General features: G+C 37.8%; 4 protein-coding genes across 6 annotated transcripts; 2 read left to right on the top strand and 2 right to left on the bottom strand.

The window, feature by feature from the left end:
• The first annotated feature begins 406 nt into the window (after positions 1–406).
• Positions 407–3,112, top strand: LOC141842997 (dnaJ protein homolog). The gene is made up of 6 exons (XM_074731009.1): positions 407–733; positions 1,439–1,604; positions 1,694–1,835; positions 1,925–2,201; positions 2,294–2,492; positions 2,610–3,112. The coding sequence occupies exons 1-6, from the start codon at positions 584–586 to the stop codon at positions 2,930–2,932; spliced, it is 1,257 nt and encodes a 418-aa protein (XP_074587110.1). The 5' UTR covers positions 407–583; the 3' UTR covers positions 2,933–3,112.
• Positions 3,113–4,963: 1,851 nt separating this feature from the next.
• On the top strand, positions 4,964–9,340 carry LOC141843032 (calcium-dependent protein kinase 10-like). Its single transcript, XM_074731043.1, has 7 exons — positions 4,964–6,253; positions 7,043–7,186; positions 7,316–7,468; positions 7,814–7,929; positions 8,236–8,403; positions 8,639–8,863; positions 8,955–9,340. The coding sequence occupies exons 1-7, from the start codon at positions 5,422–5,424 to the stop codon at positions 9,063–9,065; spliced, it is 1,749 nt and encodes a 582-aa protein (XP_074587144.1). The 5' UTR covers positions 4,964–5,421; the 3' UTR covers positions 9,066–9,340.
• Positions 9,341–10,520: 1,180 nt separating this feature from the next.
• LOC141843033 (fasciclin-like arabinogalactan protein 15) lies at positions 10,521–13,006 on the bottom strand. Its single transcript, XM_074731044.1, has 2 exons — positions 11,480–13,006; positions 10,521–10,811 (listed from the first exon to the last, which is right to left on the bottom strand). Exons 1-2 carry the CDS (start codon positions 12,840–12,842, stop codon positions 10,738–10,740), a joined length of 1,437 nt encoding a protein of 478 aa, XP_074587145.1. The 5' UTR covers positions 12,843–13,006; the 3' UTR covers positions 10,521–10,737.
• Positions 13,007–14,710: 1,704 nt separating this feature from the next.
• Positions 14,711–17,236, bottom strand: LOC141843521 (uncharacterized). Of its 3 annotated transcripts, XR_012603030.1 has the most exons (5): positions 16,988–17,236; positions 16,505–16,578; positions 15,847–15,979; positions 15,180–15,238; positions 14,711–14,840 (listed from the first exon to the last, which is right to left on the bottom strand). XR_012603030.1 is itself a non-coding variant. In XM_074731572.1 (3 exons), exons 1-3 carry the CDS (start codon positions 17,174–17,176, stop codon positions 15,904–15,906), a joined length of 339 nt encoding a protein of 112 aa, XP_074587673.1. In that variant the 5' UTR covers positions 17,177–17,236; the 3' UTR covers positions 15,269–15,903. The 3 variants fall into 3 exon arrangements, 1 of the variants encoding a protein (XP_074587673.1); XR_012603029.1 differs by lacking the exon at positions 14,711–14,840 and having other exon boundaries at positions 15,108–15,238; XM_074731572.1 differs by lacking the exons at positions 14,711–14,840; positions 15,180–15,238 and having other exon boundaries at positions 15,269–15,979.
• Positions 17,237–19,781: the final 2,545 nt, after the last annotated feature.

Here is a 19,781-nt window from a genome sequence, read left to right as displayed (position 1 = left end):
TATAATTTTTTAAATTTATCTCATTAAATATTGTCGAGATCAATAATTATGTGAGAATAATAAATTTCATCTTTATCAAGTCAAAGTATGATTTTGATGATAATAAACTTAAGTTTTGCCCAATTACATTTATCCATCTTTGAATGACATCTTTTTTGCTGACGTCAAGTAACAGGCCATTAATTTTGATTACAAATCTTTAATTTATTATTTTCCCGTCATACACGCGCTAGACAGACCGTCCCTTCAAGCATCTTCCACATGAACACAAAGACCAAAGGAAACCTCTAGAACACCACGATCCAGCCGTCCATCTCAAATCACACGGTCGATGATCTTCCCTATGTCTCCTTCTAGAGTCTTCTTATCGACCACCAGAGCCATATATTCGTCCCTGGCCCTCTCTACTTCCGCATCGATAGGGTTTCTTGCAATCGCGGCTGCCTCCTCCTCTTCCTCCGCGTGCGTGATTAGGCCTTGCCGCAGTGGTATTGTACCGATCGGAGGACGACTAGGGCGCCGAGTTTGTGGTTTTTCGTTTCTTCCCGATTTTTGTTTGATCGGTTGAGATTTCGTCGGCAAGATGTTTGGGAGGGCGCCGAAGAAGAGTGATAATACCAGGTACTACGAGGTCCTTGGGGTTCCGAAGACAGCTTCGCAAGAGGATCTCAAGAAGGCTTATCGGAAGGCCGCTATCAAAAACCATCCTGATAAGGGAGGCGATCCCGAGAAGGTAAGGATTTGCTGATCTTTCTTTGTAAGTCGACGCGATCTGTGTTTATTTGCATAGGATTTCTTTGTTCGATTAATTATTATTTCTTTTCGTCTGCTACTGCTATATGTGCAAATATTCCATCTTTATGCTGCTTTGCTACTCATGTTTATTCGTGAATGGATTGGCTGCTATTTTTAACGGTGCTTTTCTTGTTTCCCATTCGTGGGGTTATAATTTAGGATTCCCTGAGTGCAAAGGCTGAACGTAGTTACGTAGATCTGAAAGCCAGCGAAAGCTACTTCTTTTACATAATGGCTTTATGAATAAAAATGTAATTTTTGCATTTGGTTTTTATTTATAGGTTTCAATGCCATCTAACCATGCTTTCTGTTAATCAAGATGAATCATTGTTTTCCTCTAATCTTGCTCAAGTTTCCAATAACAGTTGTCTGGTCTTTGGTTCTTGGATTAAGATATAGTTTTTTAAAATTTTTTTTAAGATACTGGCAATGTGATCAATATTTTAATACTTGCCCCAAACGAGCAAGCTTGTGATGTCGATTTGTTCTAGAATCTCTTGGATGCGTAGATTTCTTAGTTGGAAGTTTTTAAAGTTGAGTTTGTTCCTATCCGTCCTCGGACGTTTCTAGATCAATTAGTTGAGGTAGCCAATTCATTTCACGAATCAGACTGAGGCAATGATAATCTATAATGTTTTTACAGTTCAAGGAGTTGGCCCAGGCTTATGAGGTTCTCAGTGACCCTGAGAAGCGTGAAATCTATGATCAGTATGGCGAAGATGCCCTCAAGGAGGGAATGGGTGGTGGCGGTGGTGGCCACAATCCATTTGATATCTTCGAGTCATTTTTTGGAGGGAGTCCTTTTGGAGGTATGTTTGGACCTCTCTCTCGTTGTTAATAAGTAATCCAAAAATTGGTTGCTATTGTTCCTCAATATTTTGTTACTTCTAATGTCCAGGAGGTGGTAGCAGCCGTGGACGAAGGCAAAGGAGGGGAGATGATGTTATCCATCCCCTTAAGGTGTCATTGGAAGATCTGTACAATGGAACTTCTAAGAAGCTCTCTCTTTCTCGGAATGTCATCTGTCAAAAATGCAGCGGGTGAACTGTCTATTATGCAACTCGTGGCAATTGCTAATATCACACAGTTTTAGTAGACGGGTGTTTACTCGTATTTTAATTTCCTGCAGGAAGGGTTCTAAGTCTGGTGCTTCAGCTAAGTGCTCTGGCTGTCAAGGTTCTGGCATGAAGGTAACAATTCGGCAGTTGGGACCTGGCATGATACAACAAATGCAACACGCTTGCAACGATTGCAAGGGGACTGGGGAGACGATCAATGACAAGGACCGATGTCCAAAATGTAAAGGTGAGAAGGTCGTGCAGGAAAAGAAAGTATTGGAGGTTGTGGTGGAGAAGGGTATGCAGAATGGCCAAAAGATAACCTTCCCTGGAGAGGCAGATGAAGCAGTATGTTCTATTCTTCCTTCCTTCAGCGGTTCAATTAATCTCTGTTAGAATCTGAACATGCGATGATAGTTTATACAAACATGGTTTTGCAGCCTGATACAGTGACCGGAGACATTGTGTTTGTCCTTCAACAAAAGGAACACCCAAAATTCAAGAGAAAGGCAGACGATCTCTTTTATGAACACACACTATCCCTCACTGAAGCGCTCTGTGGCTTCCAATTTGTTTTGACCCACTTGGATAACAGACAATTGCTCATCAAGTCTAATCCCGGGGAAGTTGTAAAGCCTGGTAAGCATCACAGTTTCACCCTACGTAGGAACCGTAAAGTCTTGGCAATTAATCTGTTTATATTTGATGGTATTGGTTCGGTGCATCCTTAATGCTTGGAAATAATGATTGATGCAGATCAATTCAAAGCAATAAACGATGAGGGCATGCCTATGTACCAGAGGCCCTTCATGAAGGGGAAGCTCTACATCCATTTCAGTGTCGACTTCCCTGATTCATTGACACCAGATCAGTGCAAAGCTCTGGAGGCAGTGCTACCGCCAAAGCCGGGTGCACAGATGACTGACATGGAACTAGATGAGTGTGAAGAAACAACATTACATGATGTCAATATTGAGGAAGAAATGCGGAGGAAGCAAGCTCAGGCACAGGAAGCCTATGAGGAAGACGACGACCCCCATGGAGGTGGTGCCCAGAGAGTGCAGTGTGCACAGCAATAAGCAGAATACTTATTCTAAATTCTACTGTTGTCTTTTTGTTCCTGCTTCTGCTAAATTGCGCTAGTAATATTAGCAATGCAATGTACTAAGCAGATTCTTGACTATCGTCGGTTTTGTTAATGCTTGGATTGGATTGGCTTGGCTTGACTTCTTATCATAACTTTTATCGTTATGTGTCAACTGATTTAATTAGGTGCTATTGAGAGAATGTTGCAGTTGGCTCACTTATGTTTTGTCAATAATTCTTTGAAGGGCAAATTCATTGATGCCACTCAGAGAAGAGATTTCTTGTTCTTGGCGATAGGGATCGAGTCCTAGACAAGATACTGAGTTCAAACATGAATAGATTCAAGGTATATTATGTGATATATTTTCAAGCAGAGTGAATCTATCTCATCATTAACTTATTCACTAGAAACAAATTAAATAACTGAGGATACAAGATTTAAAGAATCCCAATTAAGACTTTCAGAAAATGTAGTCTATCTCCATCAAAGATCTTGCTCTCCACTTTTCTCAAGGAAACGCATTTTATTTTTGAGAATGGAACTAAAAACTAAAAAGTAAAATGTAATCTATGTACATATCTGAAACAATCCAAATATCAAAATCTAAACATGACATATAATATTAGGAAATGTGGAGGACGGCCAAAAAACTAGATTCAAAGCAAAACTATCAGGAAATAAGTGGTAAAGGCTGGTGAAGTGGTGGGAGACATGCAGCTGGTTGACTAAGCCGGAAAGATTAAATTAAAACTATTGATTTGAAAAATAAAGCACAGAGTTCTCCAGCTGTAAGGTACCATCGTACCAACACCAAGAGTACTATTTAAACATATAGAATTCTCAAAGGACAACTGATCAATACAATTAATCAGGCTTCACAGCATTAATACGAAGAAGAACAGCTAAGGAAACTGTACTTGTACTCTACCATTATTCTTATGATTTAGATCTCTCCTCTTTTATTTTTCTTGAAATTTTTGACATGACTCCACGTAGATCATAACTTAATAGAAACAATATTTCTAACAATAACAAAAGCTGGGATTGGAACAAGACTAAACCATACATACGCACATTGCATGAAATTGAAAGGTCTTGATTATTTCACAAATGGGCTTCCCCATAACACATAGACAAAGAACAATATTTACCTTAACATGCATCAACCAAAAGACTAATTTTTCACCTTATGCCAAAATTTTGAAATTCGATATTAGCGTCGAGTTGAATCGTGCATCAACTGTAACAAAAACTAAGCAATCTGGGCAAGAAAGCCCCTAACGATCACCAATTTTTAAGGCAAATTCGGAAGGACATCAGCTCAGCAGTAGGTCGAAGAGGAAACATGATGACAAATAGCAGAATGCGAGAGAAGGAATTCTTTACTCACGTCGAACACATCGAATGCGACCTCCCATCCCATGGATGAAATGCATTCTCCCAGTTCTTCACCATCCTCCAAAACGAGCTCAAGGTCACCTCCGGCCCCTTCCATCTCCGATCTCTGCAATTTCAGCCGGCGGACTATTTCGAAGCGGCGAAAGCACCGGGAAATCCCTCGATGATTGCAGACGAAACGCCAAATCTCCACCACGACGCGCTCGCTCTCAACCCTAAGAAAAAACTCTCGTTTCCGGTCGAAACGATCGGAGAGTGCAGAGTTCGATCGAGGGATCGATCGGCGAAACAAACACGAGCGAGAGCAGAGAGTATGGAAAGGGCCGAGGTAAACTTCGCGGCACGAGGAGAAATTTAAGGTAAAAAAATAAATTAAATAAATATAAATTAATAAAACAAAAGGTTAGTCACGGCCGTTATATGCAATTCTATTTCTAAATCTTTTTTTTTTCAATATTTTAAAGCACAAATTAAAATAGAATGATCTTGGATCATGCATATGATTTACTGATTAATTAAATAAAAAGAATTCATTAATATCCATCGTTTTGGTTCGTGATAGAGCCGAATAAATCGGCCATGAGAATTGAGATGCGAATGAAAAAAGCTGCCGGTTTCCGTTGACCTCGATACGTCCTCTTCCCGTTTCCGTTCTCCTCCTCTTCCCGCCCTCCTTCCCCTCTTCGCGAGTACCAGTCCCGGCGTGAGATCACCTCCGATCCGCATTCGCTTCGCAGGATTCGTCGCAAGGCCAAACTTGGCCATTCTGAATCGGACGGGGGACTTGTCGCCATCTCCCCCTTCGTTTCATTTCGGTTCTTCAAATGTTTTTGAATGGCCTATCGATGCCTAAAGGAGATTTTGTCGGTTCCTCCTCGTTGTTCTTCATTTGAATCGGTTTGTTAAGGTTGCATGCGCATCGTTGTTGCAAGATCCAATTTTTATGTGGTCTTGTTTCGAAGTTGCAGCAAAGGTAGGGATTTGATCGACCTAAGGCGTGGGGTTTAGTTTTTCCGGAATCCCACGAGAAGTTCGATCCAATGCTGAAGAGGCAGTGCCGGGAATATTGATTCCTGAATCAAGATGGGGAATGTGTGTATTGGACCCAGCCTATCGAAAAATGGATTCTTCCAATCATTATCCGCTACGGTTTGGCGTAGCCGAGCAAATCAGGACGCTCTTCCAGCTTCTGGTAGCAAACGCTCCGGCGAGGGTTCCTCAACCAAGCCCTCGCCAGTTAAAGCAGACACCAAAGCGCCCCAACCGCTTAAGATCCATGAAGATGAGCAGAAGCCTGTAAAGGTCCCGGAAGTGGAAGCCAAGCCGGCACCTAGCAGATCGTCAACGGACCGACCCAAGAGGCCCACCCATGTCAAGAGAGCTTCCAGTGTCGCAGGGCTTCAGGCAGACTTCGTATTGAAGCGCCAAACCGAAAATTTGAAGGATCTTTACAGCTTGGGTAGGAAGCTCGGACAGGGACAATTTGGTACTACATATCTCTGCGGAGAGAAGGCAACTGGTAAGGAGTTTGCTTGCAAGTCCATTTTGAAGAGAAAGTTGACGACGGAAGAGGATGTGGAGGATGTAAGGAGAGAAATCCAGATAATGCATCATTTGGCCGGCCACCCAAACGTCATTTCCATCAAGGAGGCTTATGAAGACGCAGTGGCTGTTCATGTTGTCATGGAGCTGTGTGCTGGGGGCGAGCTGTTTGACAGGATCATTCAGAAGGGGCATTACACAGAAAGAAAGGCAGCAGAGCTCGCAAGACTCATCGTAGGTGTTGTACAAGCTTGTCATTCAATGGGAGTCATGCATCGTGATTTGAAGCCGGAAAATTTTCTTTTTGTTAACCAAATGGAGGACGCACCTCTAAAGACCATTGATTTTGGATTGTCCATTTTCTTCCGACCAGGTATCTTGTTCTTTGAGTTTTCTTCTTGTTAGTTTTGATATGAACTTATGAAGAAGCTCAAGGTGCATGTTTGCTTTTTTGTGCTTGTGATTTTGGTCTAAATTGCATATTATTTTTAATCATAAGCAATTCTGCAGGTCTTTCATTTTGAATTTTCATTAGGAATTATCTTAGACCATCAGACATTTTAGTTGATTCATGAAACCTTGACTTGCATCTTGATTGTAGTACTAATCAGGAACTTCAGATACAGGATTCATCAGCTAAACATAATTGGCCATATAAGAATTTGATTTGGCTTCCATGTGGATTTTGATGTTCAAAATCTTTTAAATATTGGATTAGATCATTATATCTTTTGTATTTAGAAGAATTTGTAATAAAGCATTTCGTGTGAAATTAGAATGCAACTGTTACAATCTTGGAATTAAACTTTCTCGCATCATAACTGTTGCCTCAGGTAAATACAATGGTACTAAGCAAAATTGAAGTACTCTAACTTGACTGTTCATATTGTCACTATATTTTATTTGGTATTTATCTCAGCTTGAGTTACAGAGTTTTTAGTGTTGTGCTTCAAAATCCATAAACTCATCTAAAAACATCTAAATGAATCATACAATTTGAGTATCCTAGATAGCATGAAATTGTTTAAGTATGACTTATCTCATAGAAAGCATGATAACACACAATAATACATTATCAATCCACTCTAATTTCGTGGAGTCATGGCGATCTCATCTATGAAATTTTCTTCCAGTTTAATGATGAACAAGTTCTCTATTTCAGGAGAGATATTCACTGATGTGGTCGGTAGTCCTTATTATGTTGCTCCTGAAGTCCTAAAAAAGCGTTATGGTCCTGAGGCAGATATTTGGAGTGCTGGGGTTATCATTTATATTCTTCTTAGTGGTGTTCCGCCATTTTGGGCTGGTGAAAATTCATCTCTAGTTTTATGAGTATATATTACCAAACTTATTCTGTTTGTTTATTTACCATATATACACCAATTTGTCTATAATATTCTGCACTAATATCTTCTAAAATGAATATTACTCACAGAAACTGAGCAAGGTATATTTGAAGAGGTTTTACATGGCTCTCTTGATTTTCAGTCAGACCCATGGCCTAGCATCTCTGAAAGTGCCAAAGATCTTGTAAGAAGAATGCTTGTTAGGGACCCCAAGAGGCGGTTGAATGCCCATGATGTTTTGCGTAAGCATTATTATTAGTTCTGATGCATTAAACTTTTATGTAAAATCATCAACTTGTATTCAAGTGTGATTATTTGCATTTCTCTGTATGGTTCTATTTTATCTATTGCATGTAAACCAACACATCCACATGAAAAACTCTTGTAGTCTGCCTATCATGGTCAGCGTAGCTCTGTTGTTGGATCTTATTCTCTCTGTTTCATGATTAGCAATACATCCACATGACAGTTTTGTTATTCAGCTAGCATGGTAAATGCACCTTTGAGAATGTTGATGTTATGACAACTAAACCCTATTATAGAAACATTTCTATGATGAACTTAGTTTGCTCCTGGTTTCCTCTCAGGTCATCCATGGGTTCAGATAGATGGATTGGCTCCTGATAAGCCTCTGGACTCTGCTGTTTTATCTCGACTGAAGCAATTCTCTGCAATGAACAAGCTGAAAAAGATGGCTATAAGAGTAAGCTTTGAAATTGTTTATGGAAAATGTACTACAATTTAATACCGCTAGGATGCTTACTTATGTTTCTTGGACAAACCAACTGAAGAAGTTATCATTTAGCTCTGAAAGATTACAGCATTTTCACCAATTTTGGCCATTTCATGCATATTTATGCATGTTACAAACATTACAAAGATTATTTTTTCCAAATAGTTCCTATTCTCATTATTATAATCTCAAAAGTTCCAATTTTTTGATGCTATGGTATGTTTTTCATCAAACTCCATTTTCTCCAAATCTATTATCCAAGATGAGCTTTTGTAGGTAATTGCTGAACAACTTTCAGAGGATGAAATTGCTGGCCTAAAGCAAATGTTTAAGATGATAGACACAGACAATAGTGGACAAATATCATTCGAAGAACTCAAGGCTGGTTTAGAAAGAATTGGTGCTAATCTAAAGGAGTCGGAAATTTATGCACTTATGCAGGCTGTAAGTATTTTAAAAATGCAAGATTTTTCATGGTCTGTAGTGACAATCAGGATTCTGCTAAAGAAACATATTCCTTTCCTAATATCAGCCACAAATGCTGCATGTATCATGATCACCGCATTGTTTTGAGAATGCGTGTTGAATGCAAAACATATGATAAGATTCTGTTGAGTCTATTAACTCAAAACTCTTCCTAATCATTTTTTTGGGGGTCTTTGGTATTTGAAAATTTTAGGCAGATGTTGATAACAGTGGGACTATTGACTATGGCGAGTTTGTTGCTGCTACTTTGCATCTAAATAAGATAGAGAGGGAGGATCACTTGTTTGCTGCCTTCTCATATTTTGACAAAGATGGGAGTGGCTATATAACTCAAGATGAATTGCAACAAGCATGTGAAGAGTTTGGTATCAAAGATGTGAAGCTAGAGGATATGATCAGAGAAGTTGATCAAGATAATGTAAAGCTTATGTCATCTACTATTGTTTCTTGCTGATAAAATCTACATTAAGAGGAGAAATTTCTCATTTTTTTCCTTTCCCTTTTTGCAGGATGGACGCATAGATTACAATGAATTTGTCGCGATGATGCATAAAGGAGATGCTGGATTTGGCAAGAAAGGGATGCAAACTAGTTTCAGTATTGCTTTCCGAGCACATTAAATATTAGCTAACAAGGTAGTTTTGGATTATGCCACTCACACTTGGGTACGAGTGCCCAAAGATACAATTACTCCTAAAGATATTTACATACGATCTATAGGAAAGTCAAGTATTCACTCGGAGTTTCAGTATTCTTAAGTGTTTGTATCTGAAATGGGGGAAGATGAAGAGTCTAGATACAGAGGACTTGTGGATACTAAGGTTCTTATTCCTTTTGTAATTATCATTCACAGAGTTTAGGAACTGAGTCCCTATGTTGTTGTATCTTAAGGCTGCAAAATAGTTTGGATTTCATTACGATTTACAGTGTGCATTGATACTCCTAGAATTGCAAAGTATGATCAAGTTGTATTTGAATGTCCAAAAACTAAATCATTTTCTTTATTTATTTTAAGAACATGATCGTCCACAGGTCTCCTGGTCTTGGTCTCATCACTGTTCTCTTTGTTGGTAGCAAGCAACTGAGGTTTCTCCAGGCAATGGCTGTTAGTTTCAGTTTGTATCCAGAGAAACCAAATGATCTCGTATTTGTTTATTCTCTCAGCATTTTTATTACTCTGATTATTTTGCATATTATTATTATTCTCTGGTATTTGTTTTTTGAATCGATTAATTAATTTTGAAAGCCACCAATTTGATCTTATAAAAATTTCCATCATCTTCAAAATAAATCAAGAAGCACAAATGATACATCACTTCATAATCAGCCTTTTTAGGATTATTTTTCCACTTGAAAAAAATTAATCTATAATACATCCTAGTTAAAAATTAAAAATCAATATTTAATTCTTTCGAACGGATTAATTTTGAAAATGATTGATTCGATATTATGAAAATTATCATCTATTATCAAGATAAATTAAAAAATAAGAATGATACATCGCTCCTAATCAAGATTCTAAAATTCTCTTCCCTTTTCTTGATCCAGGGACCTACGGTTCGAATTTTCTTCCAAATGGGGAACACAATCAAAGGATGCTGGGCATCTGGATTGGCCGCCGTATGCGCTTCCCGATTTACCCTAGTGGTCGGTGAAAAACTTCCGTGGGACCGGACCGGTCACCCCCAGAAATTGAGTCCATGAAACGTGGGACTGGACCGGCCACCCCCAAAGATTGAGTCCATGAAACTGACTGAGATTTATCATTTTTTTTTTAAATTTTCTTCCCTCTAAAAGAAATTAATCCACATCATCATAATTAAAAATATTACATGATATACAGCTATGATTAAACTCCAAAAATTTAATCCACTACGGCTGGCGGCAGAATGAAGACAATATTACATGATATACAGCTATGATTAAACTCCAAAAATTTAATTTCATATTTAATAGCCCATGATTAAGTCCTACAGCTGCTTACTTTCTTACCAATAATTCGTCCACTTCTCAAATTATTAGGCTTGTTCCTCAAAAGAAATCCAAAAAACAGTACTCATTATTAAGCAAGCAAATGAATAAGAAGGAAATCTTTTGAGACCATTATCTGGAATTTGACTTTGTATCAAAACAAGTATGATGACAATCAATACAAAAAGAACATTTCCTTTACAAATATGCAAATACAATTCATCCCTCACTGTGAAAGAACAGTTTTATTATCTAAACAACGGAGGGGGCAGAGGTGCATCCATTTTTGTTTTTTACCTTCGATCTTATTTCATTCTCTGTCTATTGGCAGGTGACAAACTTCGAGCGTTGACCCATCACCCCAAGCAAATTGCATCCAATTTCTAATAATTTACCTGCATTGAATCATTGCAAGCATGTCTTAATTAGTCTAGACTGCATAATTAACAAGATAACATTATAGGAAAAGTATCTATTCACCAACTCAATTGAAATGCTAATGTCATTTTCATGAGAAGTTAAAATGTCAGTTCGAAGCAAAAAAAATCAAACTTGGGTGCGTTTTATAAAGCTACCAAAAGAATGAAAATTATATGCATTCTAAAACTTTGGAGGTGACAAATCAACTAACGCTACGCAAACAATGAACAATAGTTGAACTGGTCAAGCATCTTTCACATCGGTTAACAACTACAAATTACTTTTATGTGGAAAACAAAAAAAAACAACAAAAGATTAAAAAACAAAAAGGAAGAAAGCAAAGAGGCGATTTGCAAGAAAGATGAGTATTCCTTCACCACAAAGCATAAACTCCACCGACAATTCGCACCGACGACTGATATATGCCTTCGACAATTATAAAACAGCGAATTGATGCTTCAAACTACTAATCTTAAAGACTATAACTTATTTAATTTTCGATAAAATGTAGTGAATTTAAATGAAGTAAAAATTGTATAAAAAAGGAATCTTGCGGGAATGGCCGCCGGCCGCCGGTGCCGGAAAGCATCGCTAGCGATCACCTTGCACAGACAGGTAAGAATAAGAGGAGCACAGTAGTTACCTCTTCTGAGCTTGGCTTTGAGCTTGGACTTGGATTTGACCTGGGCGATTTCGGCCTTGCGGGCGGCGGGGGAAAGGGGAGTGGCTGGCGGCGTCTCGTCTGGTGGGAAGAGGACTGCATCGATACCCTGGACGGAGATGCGGCCGTCGGTGTAGATGTCGGGGTCAAATAAGTAGGCTGAGCCCTCGCCAGAGCCGAATTTGACGGAGCCGTCAGCCTCGCGCGCCACCACCTTGTGTGGCAGCCGCAGAGTGTCGTAGCGCACTTTCCCGAACCTTCGCACAGCGTTGTACATACTCTCCTCCGTCTGGTACTCCGGGATGAGGTGGTAGTACATGATGGCCTCCGGCGCGCCAGGCTCGCTGAGCTGGTCCGCCGTCAACCTCCCCATGGCGTCGTCGCTCGGCGCCAGTACGGTCAGCACGTAGCCCTCCGACACTAATCGGCCCATCTCGACAGCGAGCGACGTAAGGTTAACTAGGATGTCGGCGAACTCGTTGTAGCCACCGTAAAGGAGGAGTGTCTGGATGAAGTCCTTCACCTGGCTCTCTCCATCGAACCAATGCTTGCCGGATCCAGGGCCAGGCGCGGGGGCAGGCGCCAGCGAAGGACCAGGGGCTAGAGCGTCGTAGATAGGGAGCACTGGTGGGGCACCAGGGGGAACCGGCGGCGCCGGCTTTTTGAGGCGATGGGTGCGCGGGTCAACCTCCGGCGCACCGGTAGGAAGCACAGCAGAAATGGCAGCGAGGCTCCGCCGACGATTGAAGTCCTCCTGCACGGATCTAGGCACCAGCAACCGCTCGATTCCATGGATCACACCATCGGGGCGAACCACCGCGTCCGGGTGCGCCACGGCAGCAAGGCCAACCTTATTATCCTCCAAGTGAAGGTGATCCCCAGCAAGGGTGGGGTGGCGGGCCTGAGGCCAGACTCCGGCAGCAATACGGGAGGGGACAACGTGGTAGAGAAGCAGAGTCTGCAAAGAGCGGAGATTGCGGGGCTCCAGGAGGAAGCGCTTGAACTCAGGGTCCAGATCCCGCTCGAGTGCCTCGTTTCTGGGTGCAAAGATAGTGAGGTTATGGCGGCCAACGGCGGCTTCGAGGGACGGGAGAAGGAGGGCCTTCTCCACCAGCTCCGCCAGCTCAGTGTACCGTGAGTCGAGAAGAGCAACGAGGACGGAATTGGAGTTAATCTGCCCGGTAGAATTCGACACGCCGGCCAATGTGATGGCAGAGGGGTGGTCAGATCCACGCGATGCTGGTGAAGAAGACGAGGAGGTCGGTGCAGAGACAGCAACGGCGACGACAGACATGGCGTAAAGTAGCAGCAACGCAGCAGCACCTCCAACGGAGGGGCGATCCATGGCGGCGGCGACGGCGACGGCGGAGTAGATCTCTATGAAATCCCCCTTATCGCCGATTTCTTCCGATTAGTGCGCGGAGAGGAGGAAGAAGAGAGAGGTGAAGAAGACTCTGCGACGATGGGTAGAACGTGCAACTAAACACTGGGATGCCAAATGAACACGTGGCCCGATGAAACGCAACGTAACAGGCTGGTTATAGCGGGACCCATCGGGTGCGCAGAAAAAGCTGGCATACGACGTCGCGGTAAATAAATCCATCTCCGAACAGATTGAAAAGACCAATATACCCTCATTGTTATTGCTATTTGCTCTGCTCTGTAGGCTGCCCTGCGACACACTTTATGGTTTAAAGAGTAAATTGACTCATTCACTGTCAAAAAAGGACCTGCTACCGGTCAGCTAAGGGAAGACGAGCTGTCGTCGTTGCTTGAAGCTTGAAGCTTGAAGCTCGAGGCCAAGCAGTACCTCCACCTGCCGTCTCATGCTTTTGCTTGTTTTTGCGCGAAGACTCCTATTATTATTATTATTATTTATTAAATAAAAGTATTTTAAAATAATTGTTTTAACAAATAGGCAAAATAAAAAAGAGAAGAGTTTCTTTATTTCTTGGGTTAATTAAATGCCATGGAAAAAAAAGTGAGTGGGCATAATTATACGTGAAGCGTATGAAAAGGGTGGTGAGTGAGTGAGTGAGCACGACGCTTTAACCGCCAAGGGAAGCCGCGGTCTTAGTCTGCCGTTTTTAATACGCGTTGGGGGCCCACAGCCGAAACCAGAAGTGGACTTCGTGAGTGGGTATAAGATTAGGTGAGATTTGTTTTCCATTCTCAAGCTTGCGCGGCTGCGCCTGTTGTATTCGAAGACAATTTCTACCCATCGAACGGCGGGACCAGCTCAGTGAAGGCTGTTTAAGTAGTGCGGAGGCTCTCGATGTCGGTTGTTCTTTCTCTCCCCGTGATTCAATTTTTTATTCATTTAAATTAAATAAATTAAAATAATTAAAATGAAAAAAATAATTTTTTCTAATAAATTTATAAATCTCTACTTAATTAATAAATCTTTTATGATACTTAAAAAATTAATTTAATTAAATTATTTAATATTTTATAAATTTTATTTATTTAATTTAATTAAAAATTCAACAGAATTCCATTTGATTTCAATTAATTTGATATAATTTTAACCAAATACTTAATCATACATCAATTAATTTGATCATTTTCTATTTTAATAATTCAAATATTCAATTTTTACCATCACCACCGTCAAAGTAAATAAAAAAAAAACGCAATGCAGATGAGACACCGTTGTAGTTTTCAAAACTCCCGAGTTCGCCTTCGTTGGGACTTCAGGTTAAGCACCGTTGTGATTTCAATTAACTGAATTCAGATAGCTAAAGCTAATAAAATGAGTTCAGATAACCAAATCCAGTTGAATTAATTCAGATCACTGAAGTAGAAACTGCAAAACTGCTGCAAGTTTAGAATCAAAGCGGGAACACAAAATTCAGTTGAACCTATTAATTTAGATCACTAAACTGAAAACTGCTGCTAGTTTAGATACAGCACCATCTGAAAACACAATCCAGTATTGCCACATCACTGTCGCTGAAAATCTGCTGAAAAAAAATCTGAAAATCTATTCTCACCATGACGTGCCCATTTGGAATCCAGTATCAGAAACATATTCAGTCTCAGTTTACAAGCCAGAAAATGAATTCATAAATTAAGTTCCAGTTTCTGTTTCAGGCTCTGAAGTTGCCATAAAGTTTTTTTGTCTGAAGCCGCCATAAATTTAACAACGAATCAAGTTTCAGAACTAGAATCAAATTTCCAAAATTGAATGATGTTTCAGAAAATTAACTCAGAATCAATTCAGAAATAAACAAGTATAACAAAGTGAATTAAAGGCCATACATCACTTAGAATTTGGTATCAAAGATGATAAACCTTGATTTTGATATCAAAGCTGATAACTGCAGGTTCATGATACGTGGGCCTGGAACAAAAAAAACAGTTAACATATTGTTAGATCAGTATCTATCTGATACATATGGTATGTCACATGTTAAGCTACAATGCTACGGCAATTTCATTTGTTAGCATGGAATAAAAGTCCACAATACAAATTTAAGTTAGGTGCACCAGCACCATACGTAAGACATTTTCATAGACAATTACCAAGTGTTATTGCTTTTTTATAAAAAAAGCGCTACTGGTTTGCAAATTTGAATATGAGAAGTATAAAAGGCCTGAAAACTACACGACATGAGAAGCACTAGGAAATATTCATCTGAAAAGTACATGCAGGAGGAGGTTCTGTAGTAGTAGTTCAGACCTGGTGAGCCACTTGGTGTCAATGTTGGTGATGCTTCAAAATGCTACTCATCTACACAACTGCACCACAGTAAATCAAAATGAACTGATATTTATGCTTTCCAGTAACACTTCCATGCACATTCAGCTATTCTACATTTATGTTTTCAGTTCTTAATTCTGATCATAGGTTTGCAGGTACAATTTTTTTTTTTTGCTTTTTCAACACAAAAATGCAGCTACTAATGTGATCCAAAAACACCAGGTTAGAGTGCTTTTACATTTCAGTTAAGAAAATAATCCAAAATAGATCAAAGCACACACTTCCCAATAACTGGTCAAACTGAGTTATTGATACACAAACATTTAAGAAATTATATCTACAAGTCCGCCCATACTTAGCTGGACTATAAATGAGCTATATGCCTGCTTGACTGTTCAGCACTCCACACATCATCTGCTAATGAACATCATTGACCAAGAAGAATGGAAGTAAGTTGTGCACATATCAGTCTTAAAACAGAAATTTTCATTGATAATTGAACACAATCTGCAAGTTCATCGCTTTTCCATATTATAATTTGGTTCTTGAAAATATTCATAAAAACTTCATTTCCAGACTTGAACTCTGTGAGTTCCTGCAACTAAATAGGAACGAAATAAAATCTTCTTAGGCTTAAAACACCAACTAGTAAAAAGGCTCTTAGTTGACTGTTTTCTTTCTGTCCAATGTTGTGTTTATTCCATCAATTTGTTGTTTCATTGTTTCCCTTGTCTCCACTGCAACAGTAGTAGTGTGGTAACTTAACTCGCCCACAACTCCTGCAAAGGTATATCGCATTCAGTGGTAAAAAATGACAACATTATTGAAACTCAAACAAAATCACCATTGACCTTCCTAAAAGAAATAAATCCACATTAGCACCAATTTCCCTGTCTGGGTAAAAATAGCACATACAAAATGCATGACGACAAGGGAAATGACCAAGAATATTTCAACTTGGAAACAAAACAAGCAGTCAGAACCCATCAACAAAAATTAATCATAAGATTTACAAGTTGTAAACATAATCCACACTTGATGAAATCTTCAAAGTTTAACAAAACATAAAGTTACTGCACAGTCTTTGAACTGTAATTAACATACTGCCCTTCCAAGCTATCAAGAGATACTCCTATCAGCTTTAGGGATGCTTTCTAATAGACAAAAGTAATAAAAAGGAAAAATTCAAGACGTTGAAAAGTCAAATTTTTCTTAGTATTCCTATGGAACGCAAAATAGTAACTTGCATCTATAATTGATAAATTCATAAAAATGTGTTAATAACATAATGCAAATGATCTTACTTGCAACGAACGATCACCGGAACAGGTTTTAGGGCCTTGGGTCCATTCCGAAGTCCTCTTTTATGAGGAGAAACCTGTTTGCAAACATCATAGTTATAGGATTGAGAAAGTACAACGAAGCAATCAAATTGTTGTTGAAGCCCACAACAAAAAAAGAATTAACATAAAAAAGGGGTCTCGAAAGCGAGCTAATAACATCAAAATAAACTGAAAATTTTCCTGAAAGATGAAGAAATGCCTCTTTTATCAAGTAATTTTTACTTAAATGTTTTATTTTCCTAAGCTTGGCATCAAACAGATAATTAGAAAGTGAGTCATTAAAAACAGTAATGGGCCAGAAAAAATCAAAGCAAAATGAAAAATCACGGTATAACAGACATAAATAAACCCATAAAACTCCAAAATCAGAAGAAGACTAATCGATCAAATGTGGAAGGCAATAAGACGGGTAAGAAAGTAAGAGGAGAGAAAAAAATATTGCACCTTTTTTTTTGGGACGGCCATGAGCTCCATGGAGCCAGGAGAAGAAAAACCAGGGAGAGGCCCCGCCCCTACTGACGATTCCGGAATGAGAAGCCTGTCGAAAGACACGGAAGGAAGGAAAGGGCGAGGTACACGAGCGAGATGGGACGACACCCGCCGAAGCAACCCTGTCGCCGCCGTCATAGACATTGCTGGGCAGTCGTTAGGGTTTATCTTTCGAGACGAAGACTGCCTGTGACGATGGGTCGGACCTAAAACCTACAAATGACGCACGTGGAGCCGGTAAAACGTAAGCTCATGATCTTGTTCCTACTGACAACCTGGCCCATCTAGACAGGCCAGGCCCAGGCCCAGTTAATAGTAGGGCTAGGCCTGGCATGACTCTAGGATGCCGAACCCAAGTATCAATCATTTTATTTTTAAAATAACTCTTGATCCAATATTATTGTAAAAAATGATAAATGTTACAGTATGTAGAAATTATCAAATTAATATTATATATCAAATTACCATTATAATATGACTATTTCTGGAGGTAACCGACTTATCCACGGCTGATCCAATATTATTGTAGCAATTACTAGTAGTTGTTACATTACTATTATAATATGTATTTAATAGTTGATACAATATATTTAGTTTTAAGATTTATACCATATAGAAACTATCGAATAACTACTACAATGTGTGAAAGTTAACTAATAGCTAACATATTTAGAGTGAATTTAGAATTTAAGATTATAACAACTGCATAATAGTTTTTTACAACAATTTTAAAATAATTTTAATGAAGTTTAAATAATTTTGATCAAATTTATAAATAATATTTTGATATAATATTGTTTGAAGATTTTAAATCTTAAACTCACTTTAAATACGTTATAGCGATTATTGGATAACTTCTATATATTTTAGCAATTATTGGGTAACTTTTACACAGTATAAATCAAAATTTTAAACTCACTTCAAACATGTTATAGTAGTTACTAGGAACCTTCTATATATTATAGTAGCTATTCGATATCTTTTACACAATGTAAATTCTAAATCTTAAACTCGTCCTACATACATTGCAATATTATAGCAACTACTAGTAGTTTTATAAAATATAAATCCCAAATTTTAAATCACAATTTCATCCTAAATATCTTATAGTAGCTGTGAGGTAGGTACCTATATATAGTAGTTGTGAGTAACTACTTAGTAGTTTCTATATGTTGTAACAATTATCCATAACTACTATAATAATACTGGATTAAAGGATATTTTAAGATAAAATCATTAAAAGAACGTCCATTTGATTTTAATTAAAAATGAGATCTATACGATTTTATAAAGGATAAACGACAATTTGATTCTTGCCCCAAAAATTATTACAATAAATGAATAAACAAAAATTAATATTAAATAGTTAACTTCTCATCCACTGACCTACACTCCATATTATAAAATTACTCATTATCTTTTAATCCTAACCACTAACCCACTAATTCTATAAAAATAAATATTAATTAGTAACTTTAAATATTATGCCACTAACTCCTTGTGTAAGTAAATATTAACATCTATCTATAATTTTATGAATAAGAATATATAATTATAACTTTTGGTATTAGTAAATTTATTTACTAATATAAACAGAGGTGAACATATATTGTTCACTCATTTTTCTTTCTGAAACTATTAACTAGGGACTTCAAGTACATATTTATTTTTTAAAACATGAATTTTAGAAGTAACTCATCGATCATATTTGGATGCATATTTATCTTTTATGGTATTTTTCTAAACATTAACCGTATTTGATAAAGTTTCCTGAGAAATAGGTTTTAAATGATGGTCATTATCGAGCGAACTGAGTGGAAACCACCACGATACTGATCAAAAACTTTAATTTATTCCCAGATGCTTTGTGAAGAATAATAAAAAAAACACACTCCTGCTCCAGTACCGTTCTTCAAGCTTATCAGAATTTAGATAGCTTCGCTTTTGTCGAGGCATCTGATACTATGTATGATTGTCGTCGAGTCAATTTATGATTGCAGTGTAATATCGATGACTTTGAGCATCTCCAATGGATGCCCTATTCTACCATTTTGATGTAAAAAAATATCAAATAAACTTCAATGGATATCCCAAATTTGACACCATTTTGGTGCAGTGCAGCACCAACACCAGGATGGTGCTGCACTGTTCACTTGCACCAAAATGGTGCAAGTAATTATTTATTTTAAATAAATATATTATAATATTTAATCTATATTTAAAATATTCTTAAATATTATAAATTAATATTATTTAATTAAATTAAATTTCTTTTGTAAATTTTATATATTATAAATTTATATTAGTTATTAACTTAAATGAGTAGTATTTAAAATATTTGTTATATTATTAAGATTATAAATATTTTAAAATTTATAATATTGATAATTTCATAACAAACATACAATTAAACATTTAAAATTTCAAAATGCATAATATAAAAAACATACCCAGCATACAATTTAATTTAAAGATGCAACAAACTTTAAAGTAAACATATATTTAAAATAACTAAAAATTATTTCCACCATAATTAAAAAGGAAGATACTAATATTTATTTTATTGTAATTAAAAATATAATATTATAAAAATTAGTTATTATGTACCATAAAAATATTAATTTTAATAATAATTATGATCACAATAAAAATATTTAACAAATTAATATATATGTTGAAATTAATATATATGTTAAATAATAAATTATAAGATGGAAAAATAGAATATTCTAAGGAATATTCCTTTTAG

This window comes from Curcuma longa, chromosome 12, assembly GCF_044706935.1.
Source record: "Curcuma longa cultivar G26 ecotype Majalengka, Jawa Barat chromosome 12, ITB_CL_G26_1.1, whole genome shotgun sequence".
NCBI classification, from domain to species: Eukaryota; Viridiplantae; Streptophyta; class Magnoliopsida; order Zingiberales; family Zingiberaceae; genus Curcuma; species Curcuma longa.
This window is presented reverse-complemented; position numbering and strand designations above follow the sequence as displayed.

Excerpts from the sequence above, each read along its gene's own strand:
- LOC141843521 (XM_074731572.1), bottom strand. The coding sequence starts at position 17,176 with ATGTCTATGACGGCGGCGACAGGGTTGCTTCGGCGGGTGTCGTCCCAT. Across the intron at positions 16,579-16,987 it reads TGGCCGTCCCAAAAAAAAAG|GTTTCTCCTCATAAAAGAGG; the intron begins GTGCAATATTTT and ends GTTTGCAAACAG. Across the intron at positions 15,980-16,504 it reads CCGGTGATCGTTCGTTGCAA|GAGTTGTGGGCGAGTTAAGT; the intron begins GTAAGATCATTT and ends ATACCTTTGCAG.
- LOC141843032 (XM_074731043.1), top strand. The coding sequence starts at position 5,422 with ATGGGGAATGTGTGTATTGGACCCAGCCTATCGAAAAATGGATTCTTC. Across the intron at positions 7,930-8,235 it reads TGAAAAAGATGGCTATAAGA|GTAATTGCTGAACAACTTTC; the intron begins GTAAGCTTTGAA and ends GAGCTTTTGTAG. Across the intron at positions 8,404-8,638 it reads TTTATGCACTTATGCAGGCT|GCAGATGTTGATAACAGTGG; the intron begins GTAAGTATTTTA and ends TGAAAATTTTAG.
- LOC141842997 (XM_074731009.1), top strand. The coding sequence starts at position 584 with ATGTTTGGGAGGGCGCCGAAGAAGAGTGATAATACCAGGTACTACGAG. Across the intron at positions 1,605-1,693 it reads TGGAGGGAGTCCTTTTGGAG|GAGGTGGTAGCAGCCGTGGA; the intron begins GTATGTTTGGAC and ends TCTAATGTCCAG. Across the intron at positions 1,836-1,924 it reads ATCTGTCAAAAATGCAGCGG|GAAGGGTTCTAAGTCTGGTG; the intron begins GTGAACTGTCTA and ends AATTTCCTGCAG.
- LOC141843033 (XM_074731044.1), bottom strand. The coding sequence starts at position 12,842 with ATGGATCGCCCCTCCGTTGGAGGTGCTGCTGCGTTGCTGCTACTTTAC. Across the intron at positions 10,812-11,479 it reads CAAAGCCAAGCTCAGAAGAG|GTAAATTATTAGAAATTGGA; the intron begins GTAACTACTGTG and ends GATTCAATGCAG.